The sequence below is a fragment of the Oncorhynchus kisutch genome, linkage group LG18 (assembly GCF_002021735.2).
Source record: "Oncorhynchus kisutch isolate 150728-3 linkage group LG18, Okis_V2, whole genome shotgun sequence".
Classification (NCBI taxonomy): Eukaryota; Metazoa; Chordata; class Actinopteri; order Salmoniformes; family Salmonidae; genus Oncorhynchus; species Oncorhynchus kisutch.
The window spans coordinates 78961432-78984525 of record NC_034191.2 but is presented as its reverse complement, the minus strand read 5'-3'; the positions used below and the strand labels follow the sequence as shown (position 1 = coordinate 78984525).

Below are 23094 nucleotides of genomic sequence, written 5' to 3'. Positions count from 1 at the left end.
CCTGTGTTTCCTGTCTCTCTGTGCCAGTGTATTTATCCCTGTGTTTCCTGTCTCTCTGTGCCAGTGTATTTATCCCTGTGTTTCCTGTCTCTCTGTGCCAGTGTATTTATCCCTGTGTTTCCTGTCTCTCTGTGCCAGTGTATTTATCCCCGTGTTTCCTGTCTCTCTGTGCCAGTGTATTTATCCCTGTGTTTCCTGTCTCTCTGTACCAGTGTATTTATCCCTGTGTTTCCTGTCTCTCTGTACCAGTGTATTTATCCCTGTGTTTCCTGTCTCTCTGTGCCAGTTTGTCTTGTATGTTTTATTCAACCAGCGTGTTTTTCCCGTACTCCTTTTGCATTCTCCTTTTTCTAGTCCTCCTGGTTTTGACCCCTTGCCTGTTTCTGGACTTTGTATCCGCCTGCCTGACCATTCTGCCTGCCTTGACCTCGAGCCTGTCTGCCACTCTGTACCTCCTGGACTCTGATCTGGTTTTGACCTTTGACCTGTCCACGACCATTCTCTTGCCTTCCCTTTTGGATTATTAAACATTGTAAGACTCCAACCATCTGGCTCCCGTGTCTGTATCTGGGTCTCACCTTGTGCCTTGATAATGTTGGCCTATACGCCTACAGGAGAGAGCTGTTGTGGATGAATGGCTTACTGGTGAGTGTTACCTACGCAAGTGCCATTGCTAAAGCAACTTGAATTGTCCTAATGGTTCATCTCTTTGTAGCTATGATTTGATTTTTACTGGTCAAACCACAACCCAGCCAAATAAAACCTTTTGGTTATATTCAATCTCAAGACACTAGCACCTCTATTTCAGACTCGGATTCGAAAACAAATGCATAGTTTTTTTTGGGGGGGTGGCGCCATTGTATTTCATGGTACGGTGATGTATATTCCACACATACTTTAAAGGGATGATTTAGACCAGGTTATATAAGGATGTTTCTAAATACAAATAGCCAAGGTGGTGCACGAGCACTGAGGCTGTGAACAGTTGGTATTTATCAACAGTTACCTCCTACCGGTGTGTGTATGACGCTCGTAGGATTATTTTAGAAAATCACACTTTTTCTACTTGTACGAACATTCTACTCATCAGTATTTTAGAATATTTTCTGCGCAATATTGACAAATGAGGCCCCGGGTATTGACAAATGAGGCCGCGGGTATTGACAAATGAGGCCCCAGGTATTGACAAATGAGACCCCGGGTATCATCATCGTTTTCCCATCCTCTCAAACTAATGGTTTTCTCAGGGGAGGGAGCGCTGGCCGGAGTCATCAGATCACTCCCCCTTTTTAATCAGCATCTCTTTGATGGCCTCATGGATATCCTGTGTGTGTGTGTGTGTGTGTGTTTCTAGATGTGTTAAAGCACAACAGCTTCCTCACAGAATTCCTTCTTTGTTTCGTCCTTAAAATCTGACAAACACCAGACACGGAGCATTATCAGTGTTCTCTGTTGATTCATCCACAGATAACGAAATACTCGGTGTATTCTGAATGACCTCATCAAGTTGTGAAGTCAACTCTTCAGCTAATTTGTTAGTTCTCCTCGTTGCTGTGGAGTCTGTTTGATCTGTTCTCTGAGCTCATCTTTTTGTTGACCTTCAAGTAAGTTGTCAGCAACTTCACGCGCACATTATTTTAACCATCTCAGCGTCTGAAAAGCTTTTTCTCTGTTGTTGTGTTTTCCCCAAAAACCCAGGTTACCCTCAGTGAACACTCCATTTCCCCAAAAACCCAGGTTACCCTCAGTGAACACTCCATTTCCCCAAAAACCCAGGTTACCCTCAGTGAACACTCCATTTCCCCAAAAACCCAGGTTACCCTCAGTGAACACTCCATTTCCCCAAAAACCCAGGTTACCCTCAGTGAACACTCCATTTCCCCAAAAACCCAGGTTACCCTCAGTGAACACTCCATTGCACGTTGTTGTGTTTTCCCCAAAAACCCAGGTTACCCTCAGTGAACACTCCATTGCACGTTGTTGTGTTTTCCCCAAAAACCCAGGTTACCCTCAGTGAACACTCCATTGCACGTTGTTGGGCTGTCAGGGAATTGACAAGGACCTCTCAAATTGGGATTGGAGTTGGTTCGTCCTGTTTGTTCTCACCTCCGTGTTCGGGGGATACGTCTGATCCACGTTACTATGCCTGGTGTCATAATGGAGCTTAACATCGGCACTTTTCACCAGAGATACAAACTCACTGCATATCAGGCACATTGGTTTTGTTCTAGTTGCTGGGGAGAACTAATAAATACTGTTTCGTCAACTCGCCTGTGAATATACGGTTTTCAGAGAAACTTGTCTTTTGTTTGAACAAGCCATATTAACAAAGATACTGGTAACTACGCTCCATCTATCTGTGATATTTTCCATTGAACCCCGGTCAAATCTTTCTGTTTCTTTCTGCCCGCTAGTCGCAAGGTTCCACAAAGGATATTTGGATTAATGTAATTGGGTAAGACGCGGCCTCTTGTAATTTGCATATAACCACACGATTGGATTAGACGGGGCAGTAGTAGAGGCGGGTGTCGCTTTGAGAGAGAGAGAGAGACAGAGACCCAGGTCATAACAGAAATAAACTCTTTGAAAATGACCTAGTATTGTAGAAAGCTCAAATGAGAATGCATGTTGAATGGCCTTTTCCTTCCAGTCTCAAACTGGAGTTCAATCAAGGATGTTTTCCGAATTACATTACTTTTGCCTTTTGTTGACCAGTACTGAACTGGTTCTATTAAGAACCTGTTCTCCGATGAGGAACCTGTTCTCCGATGAGGAACCTGTTCTCCAATGAGGAACCTGTTCTCCAATGAGGAACCTGTTCTCCAATGAGGAACCTGTTCTCCAATGAGGAACCTGTTCTCCAATGAGGAACCTGTTCTCCAATGAGGAACCTGTTCTCCAATGAGGAACCTGTTCTCCAATGAGGAACCTGTTCTCCAATGAGGAACCTGTTCTCCAATGAGGAACCTGTTCTCCAATGAGGAACCTGTTCTCCAATGAGGAACCTGTTCTCCATTGAGGAACCTGTTCTCCATCGAGGAACCTGTTCTCCATCGAGGAACCTGTTCTCCATCGAGGAACCTGTTCTCCATCGAGGAACCTGTTCTCCATCGAGGAACCTGTTCTCCATCGAGGAACCTGTTCTCCATCGAGGAACCTGTTCTCCATTGAGGAACCTGTTCTCCGATGAGGAACCTGTTCTCCGATGAGGAACCTGTTCTCCGATGAGGAACCTGTTCTCCGATGAGGAACCTGTTCTCCGATGAGGAACCTGTTCTCCGATGAGGAACCTGTTCTCCAATGAAGAACCTTTCTCCTGATTCTTTCAGGTCTATAGTTGAGCACAACACCAGCTGCTTTCCGTTTGTAGTTTAGGAGTCTGCCTGGGGTTCTGCTGAATAGACCTTGCCCAGCTGGAAGGATCTTTCACATGTGCTCTCAATCACTATCATCCACATGCCCAGAATCGGCTCGCTTTTCTCCCAGGACACACTGACTGGACAGCCTTGGTTTGACCTTTGACCTTCTCTGTCAGCTAGCCTTTGGTAATGTGTGCATGCATTTCCCCTTCCTCCTCTCTCTCTCTTCCCTCACCTCATCTCACCCCTCCTCTCCATTCATCTCACCCCTCACCTCCCCTCCCCTCCCCTCCATTCACCTCTCACCTCACCTTACCCCACCTCACCCCTCCCCTCCCCTCCCCTCACATCCATTCACCTCACCCCTCACCTCCATTCACATTACCTTACCCCACCTCTCCCCTCTCAGCTATATCCTTGTCTTTTTCCTCTCCTTCTGCTTTCTCCTCTCGTTCCACTTACCCACCTCCCACCCAGTGAATAGTCACCCTCTTCCACGATTGGAGGACCTTAGTCAACATGTGTTGCTGCCAATTTCATTCCTTCCTCGTCATACAGGCACCAGCTGGAGTCAACGGCTATTTCAGGACATGAAGACCAAGGGTTGTTTGGTTGAAGATGAGGAAGAGCAACCCTTTCCCTTTGGGCTGTGGCTGGGTGGCTGTTCACCAACACTGTGTTTGCCAGGTTGGGTTGTTATGTTATGAGTAGGAGCAGCAGCAAGAAACTATGTCAGTAAAAAGAATTGGCAGAACAAGTATGTTCTCTTTGTGGAGAACAAGTTGAAGAACATGGTTCAGGATGTCTGCTGGAACTATGTCTCTCAAGTGGTTAGGATAAGCGGTATCACAAATGATTTTAGACCACTGTGTGTGCGTGTGTCCGTCCCATTGCCATGACGAATCCCAGCTGGAGGAAGTTTATGAGAATCATGGGATGTTCCCATGGTGACCACTGCTACCTCCCTATATTGATTTACACCTCAGCTGATTCCTCGGACAGCGAGCTGGGGGAGTCATGGGAGAGTCGAGGAGCAGGGGGAGAGAATTGACACATGCTGTTCTGGACGAGTCAGGTGGAGAGAGAAAGAAGAGAGAGAATCTGCAGACATGGTGCAGATAGCTGGTTTCACTTCAGTAACTGACAGAGAGTTTCAGGGCTTTGGCAGCGTGTCTGGATGAGATGATATCCACAATAAAACACCAGCTAATCCATGGATGTAAAGAACTCTAACAGGCCTATCAGGGTTGAGCTGGGTGGACACAACAGATCTGTAGACCTATCAGGGTTGAGCTGGGTGGACACAACAGATCTGTAGACCTATCAGGGTTGAGCTGGGTGGACACAACAGATCTGTAGACCTATCAGGGTTGAGCTGGGTGTGGGGAACAGCATGGGGAACATTAACAGACAAACATGCCCTTCATGCCTGAGCGTGTGTGTGTGTGTGTGTGTGTGTGTGTGTGTGTGTGTGTGTGTGTGTGTGTTTGTTCGTGGTTAGAACGACAGGATGAAATGTACCAATGGTTTATAATAGAGCTAAACCATACATGATTATATTTGGACAGAGAGAGAAAACAGCCATGGTCAGATGTTTCAGCAAACTGGCAGAGTTTGTGTTCCTCAGAGAGATACCTCACACACACACACACACACACACACACACACACACACACACACACACACCACAGAAGACGCAAAATGACTCTCAGTTCCCATTACACACTTTAGAATAGTACAATACATGTCTTATTTCTGGTAGTAAAATGATTCTAACTCTACACTCTCTCACAGACCACAGGTGAAGATAGCCGAGGCAGAACTATCAACCTCTGTCACAACTCTCACTGTTGGATGATCACAAATGCTATTTCCTTGATTCCTCACGTCCTCTCTCCTAGCCTCCTTCTGAAAACTCATTATCGGATGAGAAAGTCAGAGGTCCCTTTCCCACTTCTCAGCAAATGGGTTTTTGAAAAGCAAGCGAAGATAGAGGACCCGAGAACCCGTGTCTGGCTTCTGTCCACTGTACCAAGCACATCTATAGGTGGAGTGAGTCAAACCATTGCTGTTTCCGGTAAGGTGAGGACAGACCACTCAAAGACAAACCCTATGTCTGGCTTCTGTCTGTTTCTCAGGGCAGTGTAAGCCAGAACATCTGAAAGACTTCATCTGTGGAGCGAGCCAACATGGTTGTCCAGGAGCCCTGGGAGAGGCCAGTTTCTCAGAGAAGTTAGTACAACTCAGCACATTATTTTAAGAGCTTCCATCTGACGAGTTAGCCAAAATGTCCGGTCAAGGAGTCCTCGACGGATCGGGTTCTGGCAGTAAATGTAGCGATTCTGTGGAAAAACAGGATTCATCCAGTGAATTTGACACCCACTCTCCAGAACACATTCAATACTGCACAGCCGGGGGGCAGGAGAGGGACGGAAGAGGAAGAGACCAGCCAACTATTAGTCCAGTGTGAGAAAACTCAGGCAGATTGACATTCCCATCAGAGGAAAAACAGCATTTTCAAAGAGTCAGGACAACATGTCAAGGTCGGCCATTTTGTTTGGACACAACCTATAAGAGTTTCTGCACAAAAAACAACTGCTGTGATTTTGCCCATCTAGCCTTGGCATGTCGCCAATAAATCAAGTCAATTGAAGACTGGAGTCTCGAATTTAACTACAGAATAGAACATATCAGTTTTTCAGAACCTCCAATAGAAAATATTGAGTCCGTGTAAAATGACCCACTTTACACAATTGCACCACATTGACATTTCAAAAGAACAATTTCAAAATATTATTATAAGAATGGTCTCTGGTTGTGTACAGTTTTGCTACAGCAGGAAAATAATCCCGCAGCAACAGGAAGTGGGATTATGTGGATTATAATTAATGGACATTTTTGTTGGGGTTGATACATTTTTCAAAAGGGAAAATTAAGTCTGAAATTATAAACTTCAGAATCTTCCTAAAACTTCAAATAAACTACAAATTTAAATTAAGATCCTACATCTATCTGAGTGAGTGTTCAGTAAAAAAAAAAAAAAAAAAGTATTTAAGAGTACAGACTGCCTCCACATACTCACTGACTTTGTTCCAGTGTAGGGGTGTAGGGCATCCCAAGGGATTGACAAAACAACAGTGTGAAAAGAAACAGACTTCTAGCTCGACACATAATAAGTCTTTCCACTGTGTGCAGACCAGCAGCACCTCGCTCACTGAATCAACACCTCAGGGATTAACCTCGTAGGGACTTTTCTTAAAGCTGAATTAAGAGCACTGAAATCCAGTGTGTCATCTCAGACTGGTTATAAACATCTGTGACTCAAAACAGCTGATCTGTCATTTAGCAGATGGTCATTTCTGAGAGTGGCACATATAACAGAATATGTAGATATAATATGTCATTTAGCAGATGCTTTTGTCAAACAACACTTACAGTCATGCATGCATTCATTTGATGTATTAGTGGTCCTGGGAATCAAACCCACTATTCTGGCCTTGCAAGCGCCATGAACTACAGGGAACCGTGTTCTACTAACTAAACTACAGAGGACCGTGTTCTACTAACTGAACTACAGAGGACCATGTTCTACTAACTGAACTGCAGAGGACCATGTTCTACTAACTGAGCTACAAAGGACCATGTTCTACTAACTGAACTACAGAGGACCGTGTTCTACTAACTACAGAGGACCATGTTCTACTAACTACAGAGGACCATGTTCTACTAACTACAGAGGACCATGTTCTACTAACTACAGAGGACCGTGTTCTACTAACTACAGAGGACCGTGTTCTACTAACTGAACTACAGAGGACTACAGCTAATCTGTCAGGAAGCAGATGGTAATTTCTGCGAGTGACACACGTACGCAGCAGAGCCTCAGCCAATAGCCTTTAGCTATCTGCCTTTGGTGATGCTTCTGGGATATTTGTGTCCCGCCCCATAAACTAATCCAGAGGAAATGACTGGTTTAGCTTTGAGGGAAAAACAGTTTAATGTCTCTCTCTTCTCAAAGGGAAGGTCCCACTGGTGTTCATGGAGCTACGGAGGAACAGAGGAAAATATGATTGGATCTAATTGGAGATAGTTTGATAGGTGGAGAGGAATGCTTTGGTAAGGATGACTATTCCAACCCCACCCTGTGCAGTTAAACTTAGAAAGAGAAAGACAGAGGCCCCAGCTGCATCCACACACTCATCTGTGGAAGTTCATATCTTGTTTGGATGAAATCTATCTCTGTACATCACACAGCACATATGAGGGAGGTTCAGAAAGCCAGCTCTCTGCAGGACACACACAGGCACACACTGTGCGTGTGTGTGTGTGTGTGTGTGTGTGTGTGTGTGTGTGTGTGTGTGTGTGTGTGTGTGTGTGTGTGTGTGTGTCAGATGCTTTACGCATGGAACAGTTCAGCGCTGAGCGCAGCACTGACTTCAATTAGCCTTCTGGCCCGCACAACTGCATCCTTCTGGCCCGCCCAAGTCCATCCTTCTGGCCCGCCCAAGTCCATCCTTCTGGCCCGCCCAAGTCCATCCTTCTGGCCCGCCCAAGTGCATCCTTCTGGCCCGCTCAACTCCATCCTTCTGGCCCGCACAACTGCATCCTTTTGACCCGCCCCAAGTCCATCCTTTTGTCCCGCCCCAAGTCCATCCTTTTGGCCCGCCCAAGTCCATCCTTTTGGCCCGCCCAAGTCCATCCTTTTGGCCCGCCCAAGTCCATCCTTTTGGCCCGCCCAAGTCCATCCTTTTGGCCCGCCCAAGTCCATCCTTTTGGCCCGCCCAAGTCCATCCTTTTGGCCCGCCCAAGTCCATCCTTTTGGCCCGCCCAAGTCCATCCTTTTGGCCCGCCCAAGTCCATCCTTTTGGCCCGCCCAAGTCCATCCTTTTGGCCCGCCCAAGTCCATCCTTTTGGCCCGCCCAAGTCCATCCTTTTGGCCCGCCCAAGTCCATCCTTTTGGCCCGCCCAAATCCATCCTTTTGGCCCGCCCAAATCCATCCTTTTGGCCCGCCCAAGTCCATCCTTTTGGCCCGCCCAAGTCCATCCTTTTGGCCCGCCCAAGTCCATCCTTTTGGCCCGCCCAAGTCCATCCTTTTGGCCCGCCCAAGTCCATCCTTTTGGCCCGCCCAAGTCCATCCTTCTGGCCCGCACAACTGCATCCTTTTGACCCGCCCCAAGTCCATCCTTTTGTCCCGCCCAAGGCCATCCTTTTGGCCCGCCCAAGTCCATCCTTTTGGCCCGCCCAAGTCCATCCTTTTGGCCCGCCCAAGTCCATCCTTTTGGCCCGCCCAAGTCCATCCTTTTGGCCCGCCCAAATCCATCCTTTTGGCCCGCCCAAGTCCATCCTTTTGGCCCGCCCAAGTCCATCCTTTTGGCCCGCCCAAGTCCATCCTTTTGGCCCGCCCAAGTCCATCCTTTTGGCCCGCCCAAGTCCATCCTTTTGGCCCGCCCAAGTCCATCCTTTTGGCCCGCCCAAGTCCATCCTTTTGGCCCGCCCAAGTCCATCCTTCTGGCCCACCCAAGTCCATCCTTCTGGCCCACCCAAGTCCATCCTTCTGGCCCGCCCAAGTCCATTCCCCCATCAACCCATCCCCCCATCAACACCCCCCCATCAACACATCAACCCATCCCCCCATCAACACCCCCCCATCAACACCACCCCATCAACACATCAACCCATCCCCCCATCAACACATCAACCCATCAACACCCCCCCATCAACACATCCCTAAACACAGTCATATATATAGAACACAGTGTCCAAGACAGTCATATATAGAGCACAGTGACCAAGACAGTCATATATATAGAGCACAGTGACCAAGACAGTCATATATATATAGAGCACAGTGACCAAGACAGTCATATATATATAGAGCACAGTGTCCAAGACAGTCATATATAGAGCACAGTGACCAAGACAGTCATATATGTAGAGCACAGTGACCAAGACAGTCATATATATATATAGAGCACAGTGTCCAAGACAGTCATATATAGAGCACAGTGTCCAAGACAGTCATATATATATATATATATATATATATATATATATATATATATATATATATATATATATAGAGCACAGTGACCAAGACAGTCATATATATATATATAGGGCACAGTGACCAAGACAGTCATATATATATATATAGAGCACAGTGACCAAGACAGTCATATATATATATATAGAGCACAGTGTCCAAGACAGTCATATATAGAGCACAGTGACCAAGACAGTCATATATATATAGAGCACAGTGTCCAAGAGAGTCCTATATATAGAGCACAGTGTCCAAGACAGTCATATATATAGAGCACAGTGACCAAGACAGTCTATATATATATATATATATATATATATATAGGGCACAGTGACCAAGACAGTCATATATATAGAGCACAGTGTCCAAGACAGTCATATATATATATATAGGGCACAGTGACCAAGACAGTCATATATATATATATATATATATAGAGCACAGTGACCAAGACAGTCATATATAGAGCACAGTGTCCAAGACAGTCATATATATATATATATATATATATATATAGAGCACAGTGACCAAGACAGTCATATATATATATATATATATATATAGGGCACAGTGACCAAGACAGTCATATATATATATATATATATAGAGCACAGTGACCAAGACAGTCATATATAGAGCACAGTGTCCAAGACAGTCATATATATATATATATATATATATATATATATATATATATATATAGAGCACAGTGACCAAGACAGTCATATATAGAGCACAGTCATATATATATAGAGCACAGTGACCAAGACAGTCATATATAGAGCACAGTGACCAAGACAGTCATATATAGAGCACAGTGTCCAAGACAGTCATATATATAGGGCACAGTGACCAAGACAGTCATATATATATATATATATATATAGAGCACAGTGACCAAGACAGTCATATATATATATATATATATATATATATATATATATATATATATATAGAGCACAGTGACCAAGACAGTCATATATAGAGCACAGTCATATATATATATATATATATATATATATATATATATATATATATATATATATATATAGAGCACAGTGTCCAAGACAGTCATATATATATATATATATATATATATATATATATATATATAGAGCACAGTGACCAAGACAGTCATATATAGAGCACAGTCATATATATATAGAGCACAGTGACCAAGACAGTCATATATAGAGCACAGTGTCCAAGACAGTCATATATAGAGCACAGTGTCCAAGACAGTCACTGAAAATCAATAGCTAGAAACTTAGCCGTACTCACACACGTATAAACTCAGATAAATGTTTTTAAACATCTAATTGTTCTCCCACATAAGCATATTATTCTAATGCTTCATTAAAGGCTATGCGATCATGCAAATGGCACCTTTAGCCTAAATGTGCTGCATTAGACCTACTGATTGTAGGAACCGAGAGAGCCACACACCAGTCAGCAGACACTCCCTATTCCCCAACCACGAACCAACCACCCCAAACCTTCCACACGCCAGGCCTGTCATCACCCCCCCCCCCTCCCCTCCCCTCCCCCCCACCACAGCCCCCCCCCCCCTCCACTCCACTGTCATCAGCCCCCCCTCCCCTCCAGACCTCCCCCCCTCCCCTCCACCGCCACAGACCCCCCCCCTACAGACCCCTTCCCCCCCTCCCCCCTCCCCCTTCCACCACAGACCCCCTCCACCGCCACAGACCCCCCCCCCCACCGCCACAGACCCCCCCTCCCCCTCCCCCTCCACAGACCCATGGGAAAACTGGCATCGGCAGAAATGACTGAGGGAATTATGGCAAGAATTAGAGTACTTCCTCTGCGGGGAGAACCTCCAGGGAAATAGGGGTTTGTAGTGTTTTGAGAACAACCAACCCTGAGCGCGCGCGCACACACACACACACAGCAGCTTTTAAAGAGATTGTAATGTGCTGCAGTCCTCTTAATCTCCCATCCACCACCAGCACATGAGCTGGGCTAATCTCCCATCCACCACCAGCTGAGCTAATCTCCCATCCACCACCAGCTGAGCTAATCTCCCATCCACCACCAGCTGAGCTAATCTCCCATCCACCACCAGCACATGAGCTGGGCTAATCTCCCATCCACCACCAGCTGAGCTAATCTCCCATCCACCACCAGCTGAGCTAATCTCCCATCCACCACCAGCTGAGCTAATCTCCCATCCACCACCAGCTGAGTTAATCTCCCATCCACCACCAGCACATGAGCTAATCTCCCATCCACCACCAGCTGGGTTAATCTCCCATCCACCACCAGCTGGGTTAATCTCCCATCCACCACCAGCTGGGTTAATCTCCCATCCACCACCAGCTGAGCTAATCTCCCATCCACCACCAGCTGGGTTAATCTCCCATCCACCACCAGCTGGGCTAATCTCCCATCTACCACCAGCACATGAGCTGGGCTAATCTCCCATCCATCCACCAGCACATGAGCTGAGCTAAATCTCCCATCCACCACCAGCACATGAGCTGGGCTAATCTCCCATCCACCACCAGCACATGAGCTGGGCTAATCTCCCATCTACAACCAGCACATGACCTGGGCTAATCTCCCATCTACCACCAGCACATGACCTGAGCTAATCTCCCATCCACCACGAGCACATGAGCTGGTCTAATCTCCCAGCCACCACGAGCACATGAGCTGGTCTAATCTCCCATCCATCCACCAGCACATGACCTGAGCTAATCTCCCATCCATCCACCAGCACATGAGCTGAGCTAATCTCCCATCCACCACCAGCACATGAGCTGGGCTAATCTCCCATCCACCACCAGCACATGAGCCGGGCTAATCTCCCATCCACCACATGAGCTGGGCTAATCTCCCATCCACCACCAGCTGAGCTAATCTCCCATCCAACACCAGCTGGGCTAATCTCCCATCTACCACCAGCACATGAGCTGGGCTAATCTCCCATCCATCCACCAGCACATGAGCTGAGTTAATCTCCCATGCACCACCAGCACATGAGCTGGGCTAATCTCCCATCCACCACCAGCACATGAGCTGGGCTAATCTCCCATCCACCACCAGCACATGAGCTGAGCTAATCTCCCATCCACCACCAGCACATGAGCTGAGCTAATCTCCCATCCACCACCAGCACATGAGCTGAGCTAATCTCCCATCCACCACCAGCACATGAGCTGAGCTAATCTCCCATCTACCACCAGCACATGAGCTGAGCTAATCTCCCATCCACCACCAGCACATGACCTGAGCTAATCTCCCATCCACCACCAGCACATGACCTGAGCTAATCTCCCATCCACCACCAGCACATGAGCTGAGCTAAATCTCCCATCCACCACCAGCACATGAGCTGGGCTAATCTCCCATCCACCACCAGCACATGAGCTGGGCTAATCTCCCATCCACCACCAGCTGAGCTAATCTCCCATCCACCACCAGCACATGAGCTGGGCTAATCTCCCATCCACCACCAGCACATGAGCTGAGCTAATCTCCCATCCACCCCCAGCACATGAGCTGAGCTAATCTCCCATCCACCACCAACACATGAGCTGAGCTAATCTCCCATCCACCACCAGCACATGAGCTGATCTCCCATCCACCACCAGCACATGAGCTGGGCTAATCTCCCATCCACCACCAGCACATGAGCTGAGCTAATCTCCCATCCACCACCAGCACATGAGCTGAGCTAATCTCCCATCCACCACCAGCACATGAGCTGAGCTAATCTCCCATCCACCACCAGCACATGAGCTGGGCTAATCTCACATCCACCACCAGCACATGAGCTGGGCTAATCTCACATCCACCACCAGCACATGAGCTGAGCTAATCTCCCATCCACCACCAGCACATGAGCTGAGCTAATCTCCCATCTACCACCAGCACATGAGCTGGGCTAATCTCCCATCCACCACCAGCTGAGCTAATCTCCCATCCACCACCAGCACATGAGCTGGGCTAATCTCCCATCCACCACCAGCACATGAGCTGGGCTAATCTCCCATCTACCACCAGCACATGAGCGGAGCTAATCTCCCATCTACCACCAGCACATGAGCTGGGCTAATCTCCCATCCACCACCAGCACATGAGCTGGGCTAATCTCCCATCCATCCATCTATTTATTTAACCTTTATTTAACTAGGCAAGTCAGTTAAGAACAAATTATTATTTACAATGACGGCCTACCGGGGAACAGTGGGTTAACTGCCTTGTTCAGGGGCAGAACGGCAGATTTTGTACCTTGTCAGCTCGGGGATTTGATCTTGCAACCTTTCGGTTACTAGTCCAACGCTCTAACCACTAGACTACCTGCCGCCCCTACACTCTAACCACTAGGCTTACCTGCCACCTCTACACTCTAACCACTAGGCTACCCTGACTCTCAGTTATTAACACAGACCGAGGCCCTGACTCTCAGTTATTAACACAGACCGAGGCCCTGACTCTCAGTTATTAACACAGACCGAGGCCCTGACTCTCAGTTATTAACACAGACCGAGGCCCTGACTCTCAGTTATTAACACAGACCGAGGCCCTGACTCTCAGTTATTAACACAGACCGAGGCCCTGACTCTCAGTTATTAACACAGACCGAGGCCCTAACTCTTCATTATGATCCACAGTTCATGGACATCCATCCACATTGTTGGGACAGAGAAAACATCATACTACTAGAGTCTACAAATCATTCATAGCCATCAATCCAGCTACTATTAACAAATGACCAATGAATTGTTCGCTCCACCATTACAGAGAAAGGCACGCTATACTAACCATTCATAGTCACTACTAATAGTAGTTGTTGACAGAGGAATGTGGTTGTTTACTAATAGTAGTTGTTGACAGAGGAATGTGGTTGTTTACTAATAGTAGTTGTTGACAGAGGAATGTGGTTGTTTACTAATGGTAGTTGTTGACAGTAGAATGTGGTTATTTACTAATAGTAGTTGTTGACAGTAGAATGTGGTTATTTACTAATAGTAGTTGTTGACAGTAGAATGTGGTTATTTACTAATAGTAGTTGTTCACAGAGGCATGTGGATGTTTACTAGAATAACCCTGACCCTCCATGCCCTCATCTAACTACACAGATACTGCCATGGATACACACAGAAAGGCTATGGCAACCAAAGACGAAAAATCCCCTGTATTTGCCAATACAGTGAAACAGATGGTGAACTGTGCTCAGCAACTCCATCAGACCATTGCAGTGAGTGAGTAGGTTCTCTCTGATGAACATGTTATGTTCAACCAATTTCGCTCTCTTTGCAGGTTCGTGATTGTCAGGGATGGCAAGGATCGTTGTCATGGAGACAGGAATAAAGTGCCGTTTTGGACCTAGGTGTGTCATCTGTGAGCTCTCTCTCTCTCTCTCTCTCTCAGAATAACTTCAAATTTCATGTAGGAGTCTTGACCTTCAGTTTATCATTGGGACATTTCAGACATTCTTTGCCTCGATCCATTAGAGAAAACATAGAAACAGGGGAGGGTCTTCTCTGTTCCACTATCATTAACAACTGTCAACTACGACCCCAAACAGCGTGTCAAGACTTGACCTGAAGGCTATGACTAAATGGTAGCATATTCTCCAGGCTACATTATGATGAAGGGTTTGGGACATTGGTCAACATTTCCCAGCTGTAGTCCATGGTGAGCTGCCACATGCCTTAGTCCCTTTGTTCCAAGTCCTTAATGACTTCATTAGATGAGCTGGTGGATTTACCTGCTCCAAATGACTGTGGTCTGGTCTGTGGTCTGGTCTGTGGCCTGGTCTGTGGCCTGGTCTGTGGCCTGGTCTGTGGCCTGGTCTGGTCTGTGGCCTGGGAGTCTCAGTTTGGACTAACAGTGTGAGCCTGGCCTGTGGCCTAGGAGTCCCAGTTTGGACTAACAGTGTGAGCCTGGTCTGTGGCCTAGGAGTCCCAGTTTGGACTAACAGTGTGAGCCTGGCCTGTGGCCTAGGAGTCCCAGTTTGGACTAACAGTGTGAGCCTGGCCTGTGGCCTGGGAGTCCCAGTTTGGACTAACAGTGTGAGCCTGGTCTGTGGCCTAGGAGTCCCAGTTTGGACTAACAGTGTGAGCCTGGCCTGTGGCCTAGGAGTCCCAGTTTGGACTAACAGTGTGAGCCTGGTCTGTGGCCTAGGAGTCCCAGTTTGGACTAACAGTGTGAGCCTGGCCTGTGGCCTAGGAGTCCCAGTTTGGACTAACAGTGTGAGCCTGGTCTGTGGCCTAGGAGTCCCAGTTTGGACTAACAGTGTGAGCCTGGTCTGTGGCCTAGGAGTCCCAGTTTGGACTAACAGTGTGAGCCTGGTCTGTGGCCTAGGAGTCCCAGTTTGGACTAACAGTGTGAGCCTGGCCTGTGGCCTAGGAGTCCCAGTTTGCACTAACAGTGTGAGCCTGGCCTGTGGCCTAGGAGTCCCAGTTTGGACTAACAGTGTGAGCCTGGCCTGTGGCCTAGGAGTCCCAGTTTGGACTAACAGTGTGAGCCTGGTCTGTGGCCTAGGAGTCCCAGTTTGGACTAACAGTGTGAGCCTGGTCTGTGGCCTAGGAGTCCCAGTTTGGACTAACAGTGTGAGCCTGGCCTGTGGCCTAGGAGTCCCAGTTTGGACTAACAGTGTGAGCCTGGCCTGTGGCCTAGGAGTCCCAGTTTGGACTAACAGTGTGAGCCTGGCCTGTGGCCTAGGAGTCCCAGTTTGGACTAACAGTGTGAGCCTGGCCTGTGGCCTAGGAGTCCCAGTTTGGACTAACAGTGTGAGCCTGGTCTGTGGCCTAGGAGTCCCAGTTTGGACTAACAGTGTGAGCCTGGTCTGTGGCCTAGGAGTCCCAGTTTGGACTAACAGTGTGAGCCTGGTCTGTGGCCTAGGAGTCCCAGTTTGGACTAACAGTGTGAGCCTGGTCTGTGGCCTAGGAGTCCCAGTTTGGACTAACAGTGTGAGCCTGGCCTGTGGCCTAGGAGTCCCAGTTTGGACTAACAGTGTGAGCCTGGTCTGTGGCCTAGGAGTCCCAGTTTGGACTAACAGTGTGAGCCTGGTCTGTGGCCTAGGAGTCCCAGTTTGGACTAACAGTGTGAGCCTGGCCTGTGGCCTAGGAGTCCCAGTTTGGACTAACAGTGTGAGCCTGGCCTGTGGCCTAGGAGTCCCAGTTTGGACTAACAGTGTGAGCCTGGTCTGTGGCCTAGGAGTCCCAGTTTGGACTAACAGTGTGAGCCTGGCCTGTGGCCTAGGAGTCCCAGTTTGGACTAACAGTGTGAGCCTGGCCTGTGGCCTAGGAGTCCCAGTTTGGACTAACAGTGTGAGCCTGGCCTGTGGCCTAGGAGTCCCAGTTTGGACTAACAGTGTGAGCCTGGTCTGTGGCCTAGGAGTCCCAGTTTGGACTAACAGTGTGAGCCTGGTCTGTGGCCTAGGAGTCCCAGTTTGGACTAACAGTGTGAGCCTGGCCTGTGGCCTAGGAGTCCCAGTTTGGACTAACAGTGTGAGCCTGGCCTGTGGCCTAGGAGTCCCAGTTTGGACTAACAGTGTGAGCCTGGCCTGTGGCCTAGGAGTCCCAGTTTGGACTAACAGTGTGAGCCTGGCCTGTGGCCTAGGAGTCCCAGTTTGGACTAACAGTGTGAGCCTGGTCTGTGGCCTAGGAGTCCCAGTTTGGACTAACAGTGTGAGCCTGGTCTGTGGCCTAGGAGTCCCAGTTTAGACTAACAGTGTGAGCCTGGCCTGTGGCCTAGGAGTCCCAGTTTGGACTAACAGTGTGAGCCTGGTCTGTGGCCTAGGAGTCCCAGTTTGGACTAACAGTGTGAGCCTGGTCTGTGGCCTAGGAGTCCCAGTTTAGACTAACAGTGTGAGCTTGGCCTGTGGCCTAGGAGTCCCAGTTTGGACTAACAGTGTGAGCCTGGTCTGTGGCCTAGGAGTCCCAGTTTGGACTAACAGTGTGAGCCTGGTCTGTGGCCTAGGAGTCCCAGTTTGGACTAACAGTGTGAGCCTGGTCTGTGGCCTAGGAGTCCCAGTTTGGACTAACAGTGTGAGCCTGGTCTGTGGCCTAGGAGTCCCAGTTTGGACTAACAGTGTGAGCCTGGTCTGTGGCCTAGGAGTCCCAGTTTGGACTAACAGTGTGAGCCTGGTCTGTGGCCTAGGAGTCCCAGTTTGGACTAACAGTGTGAGCCTGGTCTGTGGCCTAGGAGTCCCAGTTTGGACTAACAGTGTGAGCCTGGTCTGTGGCCCAGGAGTCCCAGTTTGGACTAACAGTGTGAGCCTGGTCTGTGGCCTAGGAGTCCCAGTTTGGACTAACAGTGTGAGCCTGGTCTGTGGCCTAGGAGTCCCAGTTTGGACTAACAGTGTGAGCCTGGTCTGTGGCCTAGGAGTCCCAGTTTGGACTAACAGTGTGAGCCTGGTCTGTGGCCTAGGAGTCCCAGTTTGGACTAACAGTGTGAGCCTGGCCTGTGGCCTGGGAGTCCCAGTTTGGACTAACAGTGTGAGCCTGGTCTGTGGCCTAGGAGTCCCAGTTTGGACTAACAGTGTGAGCCTGGCCTGTGGCCTAGGAGTCCCAGTTTGGACTAACAGTGTGAGCCTGGTCTGTGGCCTAGGAGTCCCAGTTTGGACTAACAGTGTGAGCCTGGTCTGTGGCCCAGGAGTCCCAGTTTGGACTAACAGTGTGAGCCTGGTCTGTGGCCTAGGAGTCCCAGTTTGGACTAACAGTGTGAGCCTGGCCTGTGGCCTAGGAGTCCCAGTTTGGACTAACAGTGTGAGCCTGGCCTGTGGCCTAGGAGTCCCAGTTTGGACTAACAGTGTGAGCCTGGTCTGTGGCCTAGGAGTCCCAGTTTGGACTAACAGTGTGAGCCTGGTCTGTGGCCTAGGAGTCCCAGTTTGGACTAACAGTGTGAGCCTGGTCTGTGGCCTAGGAGTCCCAGTTTGGACTAACAGTGTGAGCCTGGTCTGTGGCCTAGGAGTCCCAGTTTGGACTAACAGTGTGAGCCTGGTCTGTGGCCTAGGAGTCCCAGTTTGGACTAACAGTGTGAGCCTGGTCTGTGGCCTAGGAGTCCCAGTTTGGACTAACAGTGTGAGCCTGGCCTGTGGCCTGGGAGTCCCAGTTTGGACTAACAGTGTGAGCCTGGTCTGTGGCCTAGGAGTCCCAGTTTGGACTAACAGTGTGAGCCTGGCCTGTGGCCTAGGAGTCCCAGTTTGGACTAACAGTGTGAGCCTGGTCTGTGGCCTAGGAGTCCCAGTTTGGACTAACAGTGTGAGCCTGGCCTGTGGCCTAGGAGTCCCAGTTTGGACTAACAGTGTGAGCCTGGCCTGTGGCCTAGGAGTCCCAGTTTGGACTAACAGTGTGAGCCTGGCCTGTGGCCTAGGAGTCCCAGTTTGGACTAACAGTGTGAGCCTGGTCTGTGGCCTAGGAGTCCCAGTTTGGACTAACAGTGTGAGCCTGGCCTGTGGCCTAGGAGTCCCAGTTTGGACTAACAGTGTGAGCCTGGCCTGTGGCCTAGGAGTCCCAGTTTGGACTAACAGTGTGAGCCTGGTCTGTGGCCCAGGAGTCCCAGTTTGGACTAACAGTGTGAGCCTGGTCTGTGGCCTAGGAGTCCCAGTTTGGACTAACAGTGTGAGCCTGGCCTGTGGCCTAGGAGTCCCAGTTTGGACTAACAGTGTGAGCCTGGTCTGTGGCCTAGGAGTCCCAGTTTGGACTAACAGTGTGAGCCTGGTCTGTGGCCTAGGAGTCCCAGTTTGGACTAACAGTGTGAGCCTGGTCTGTGGCCTAGGAGTCCCAGTTTGGACTAACAGTGTGAGCCTGGTCTGTGGCCTAGGAGTCCCAGTTTGGACTAACAGTGTGAGCCTGGCCTGTGGCCTAGGAGTCCCAGTTTGGACTAACAGTGTGAGCCTGGTCTGTGGCCTAGGAGTCCCAGTTTGGACTAACAGTGTGAGCCTGGTCTGTGGCCTAGGAGTCCCAGTTTGGACTAACAGTGTGAGCCTGGTCTGTGGCCTAGGAGTCCCAGTTTGGACTAACAGTGTGAGCCTGGTCTGTGGCCTAGGAGTCCCAGTTTGGACTAACAGTGTGAGCCTGGTCTGTGGCCTAGGAGTCCCAGTTTGGACTAACAGTGTGAGCCTGGCCTGTGGCCTAGGAGTCCCAGTTTGGACTAACAGTGTGAGCCTGGCCTGTGGCCTAGGAGTCCCAGTTTGGACTAACAGTGTGAGCCTGGTCTGTGGCCTGGGAGTCCCAGTTTGGACTAACAGTGTGAGCCTGGCCTGTGGCCTAGGAGTCCCAGTTTGGACTAACAGTGTGAGCCTGGCCTGTGGCCTAGGAGTCCCAGTTTGGACTAACAGTGTGAGCCTGGCCTGTGGCCTAGGAGTCCCAGTTTGGACTAACAGTGTGAGCCTGGTCTGTGGCCTAGGAGTCCCAGTTTGGACTAACAGTGTGAGGTAAAGGGCAACAGTGAGCTGATCTATCAGGGTCGACTTTTGGTCGTTTGCTTTTTAACCGATAAATACAATTGTTGGTGGCCAAATTGTAAAGATGTATATTTATTTTTATGGCAATATAATGGTGCAGCAGTCTAAGGCACTGCATCTCAGTTCAAGAGGCACCACTGGTTCGAATCCAGGCTGTATCACATCCGGCCGTGATTGGGAGTCCCATAGGGCGGCGCACAATTGTCCCAGTGTTGTCCGGGTTTGGCTGGTGTAGGCCATCATTGTAAACAAGAAATTTGTTCTTGACTGACCTGCCTAGTTAAGTAAAAGGTAAATAAAAATAAAAATCTCCAAGGCAAATATCCTTCATAGGATGAGACATCCTCAAGCTGCTGAGACATTACTGTCAGTTGTGTTTCTACAACACACAGAAGACCCGAGCTCCTCATTAAGGACTTCAGCTAAGTGTACCCCACTGAGCGAAGACCGTGTTGATTATCCCCGTAACCAAGGTAGCGAGGCCGATGCTACTGAAAGGAGTGTGACTTCCAAACAGCAACGGCTGTTTTGATTGATAGACTAGAGTTTTATACACTATTGGTTCTTTTCAGTTGAGCTTCTTCAGTAGCTGCTTGGAAACGATACATTGTTGCCAACTGTTCACATCAGGAAGTTACAATGTTGCAATCACTAGGTAGCCGACTGCCTATAGCAGGAAACAGCCTCGTTATCAATAAGTCACATATACAGTATCACAAGTCATGACACTACGAGAGTTACAATAGACGTAACATTTATTATCATCGTACAGTAGAACTGTAAAAAAAAAACAGTGAGGTATAATTTGAGTTTTGGAAACATGTGTTTTGATTAATGCATGGCGAGGGGCCTCGTTTCAAAGGAGCATTGTAAAAATGTTCTCAACGAACCACGTTTCTGGATCAAATCCCCAAGCTGACAAAAGGTAAAAATCTGTTTGTTTTTCTGCCCCCTGACAGTTTGTAAAATGTTCCAACATCAATTTGATAGTTTCTTTCATTGTGTGGCCGTGTAGAGTCCCCTCTCTCCACTGCTGTGGTGCTGAAATGCAGTGGGTCCCTGATGTTCAAAGACAGCCATGTTCGGTTATTTATTCATTCAAAATGTTCATGCCTAGGCTTGATTAAATTAGAGAGACCTAGATCCGATTTGAAAAACATTTGTGTTTTGTGATATATTAACAGAAATGTTCATAAAAAAATAGCCTACAGGACAGGTTGTTTCGCAAATTATATTATACATGTGTTTTATAAATGTGTTTTTAAAAAATTATATTCATTTATGATTTATAGCAGGGATAAAGACGCAACAGGCAATGTTTTGCTTTTCAGTAAAAACCTGTCGTGTTAGTTTGTTAACATGGTTCTACTTTATTTGATTACAACTTTACAGGCTAATTTCTATTCTGATAAGACGAATTACAATCATCTGAATGTGATTTTTGAGCATCGTGGGTGGACTCCCTAATGTGGTACGCCCCCCCAATGCATTTAGAGGTCTGGTAAAATGTGTCACGTGTCTGGTAAAATGTGTCACGTGTCTGGTAAATGTGTCTGGTAAATGTGTCTGGTAAATGTGTCATGTGTCTGGTAAATGTGTCTGGTAAATGTGTCATGTGTCTGGTAAATGTATCATGTGTCTGGTAAATGTATCATGTGTCTGGTAAATGTATCATGTGTCTGGTAAATGTATCATGTGTCTGGTAAATGTATCATGTGTCTGGTAGTATCATGTTGTATTCTGTGCTGGTAATGTATATTTTGCCGGTCATGTTGTCTGCCCGCCAAAATGTTCCTAAAAGAAACCCTGGTGTGTGGGGGTGTGTGAGAAAGAGAGAGAAACAGAGAGAGTGCATGGAGGCGCAGAGAATCGGTCCTTCATACAAAACAAACAGTTAATCAATAAAGGCCCCATAGTCAGTGCAGAAAGCCACCCTATACATGGACTAAGAGAAAACAAACTAAGTCTATTTCTGTCAGCTCTTTAAGTTTAGCTGTGGTTGGTGGGTGGGGGTGTCCACGTGTCCTGGCCTGAGAGAAGTGGTTGATTCACCACAGCTGTGGATGTGTGTGTGTGTGTGTGTGTTTGTTTGAGAAAAAGCAAGAGAGACTCAGAGTGTGTCCTGACCTGAGAGATGTGATTGATTGAGGACTCCATTCGGCACATCTGTGATGCCTGGATGTCCAGCAGCTGCAGCACGTTGTTGGCTAAGGCATTGATCTGGTACGCCACGCTGGCCAGGGACTGGGTGGTGTAGGCTTTGGTCTCCTCCAGAGCTTTTCCTCTTGTCCTGGGCCTGGAGAGAGAGAGAGAGGTAGAGAGAGAGAGAAAGAGAGGTAGAGAGAGAGAGGTAGAGAGAAAGAGGGAGAGAGGTAGAGAGAGAGAAAGAGAGGTAGAGAGAGAGAGGTAGAGAGAAAGAGGGAGAGAGGTAGAGAAAGAGAGGTAGAGAGAAAGAGGGAGAGAGGTAGAGAGAAAGAGGGAGAGAGGTAGAGAGAGAGAGGGAGAGAGGTAGAGAGAAAGAGAGAGAGAGGTAGAGAGAAAGAGAGAGAGAGGTAGAGAGAAAGAAGGGAGAGAGGTAGAGAGAAAGAGGAGAGAGAGGTAGAGAGAAAGAGAGAGAGAGGTAGAGGAGAAAGAGGGAGAGAGGTAGAGAGAAAGAGGGAGAGAGGTAGAGGGAGAGAGGTAGAGAGAAAGAGGGAGAGAGGTTAGAGGGAGAGAGGTAGAGAGAAAGAGGGAGAGAGGTAGAGAGGTAGAGAGAAAGAGGGAGAGAGGTAGAGGGAGAGAGGTAGAGAGAAAGAGGGAGAGAGGTAGAGGGAGAGAGGTAGAGAGAAAGAGGGAGAGAGGTAGAGGGAGAGAGGTAGAGAGAAAGAGGGAGAGAGGTAGAGGGAGAGAGGTAGAGAGAAAGAGGGAGAGAGGGAGAGAGGTAGAGGGAGAGAGGTAGAGAGAAAGAGGGAGAGAGGGAGAGAGGTAGAGGGAGAGAGGTAGAGAGAAAGAGGGAGAGAGGTAGAGGGAGAGAGGTAGAGAGAAAGAGGGAGAGAGGTAGAGAGAAAGAGGGAGAGAGGGAGAGAGGTAGAGGGAGAGAGGTAGAGAGAAAGAGGGAGAGAGGTAGAGGGAGAGAGGTAGAGAGAAAGAGGGAGAGAGGTAGAGGAGAGAGGTAGAGAGAAAGAGGAGAGAGGTAGAGAGAAAAGGGGAGAGGTAGAGGGAGAGAGGTAGAGAGAAGAGGGAGAGAGGTCGAGAGAAAGAGGGAGAGAGG

The 23094-nt window shown here is 48.4% G+C and overlaps 1 protein-coding gene across 1 annotated transcript in view; it reads right to left on the bottom strand.

Annotated features, from left to right (window-relative positions):
• The window catches only part of LOC109909603 (abl interactor 1), a 115581-nt gene that overhangs the window by 65966 nt on the left and 26521 nt on the right, over nucleotides 1-23094 (bottom strand). Inside the window, 2 exon segments of the mRNA XM_031796873.1 lie at nucleotides 21972-22124; nucleotides 22126-22140. Of these exon segments, the coding sequence (XP_031652733.1) occupies nucleotides 21972-22124; nucleotides 22126-22140 (168 nt within the window).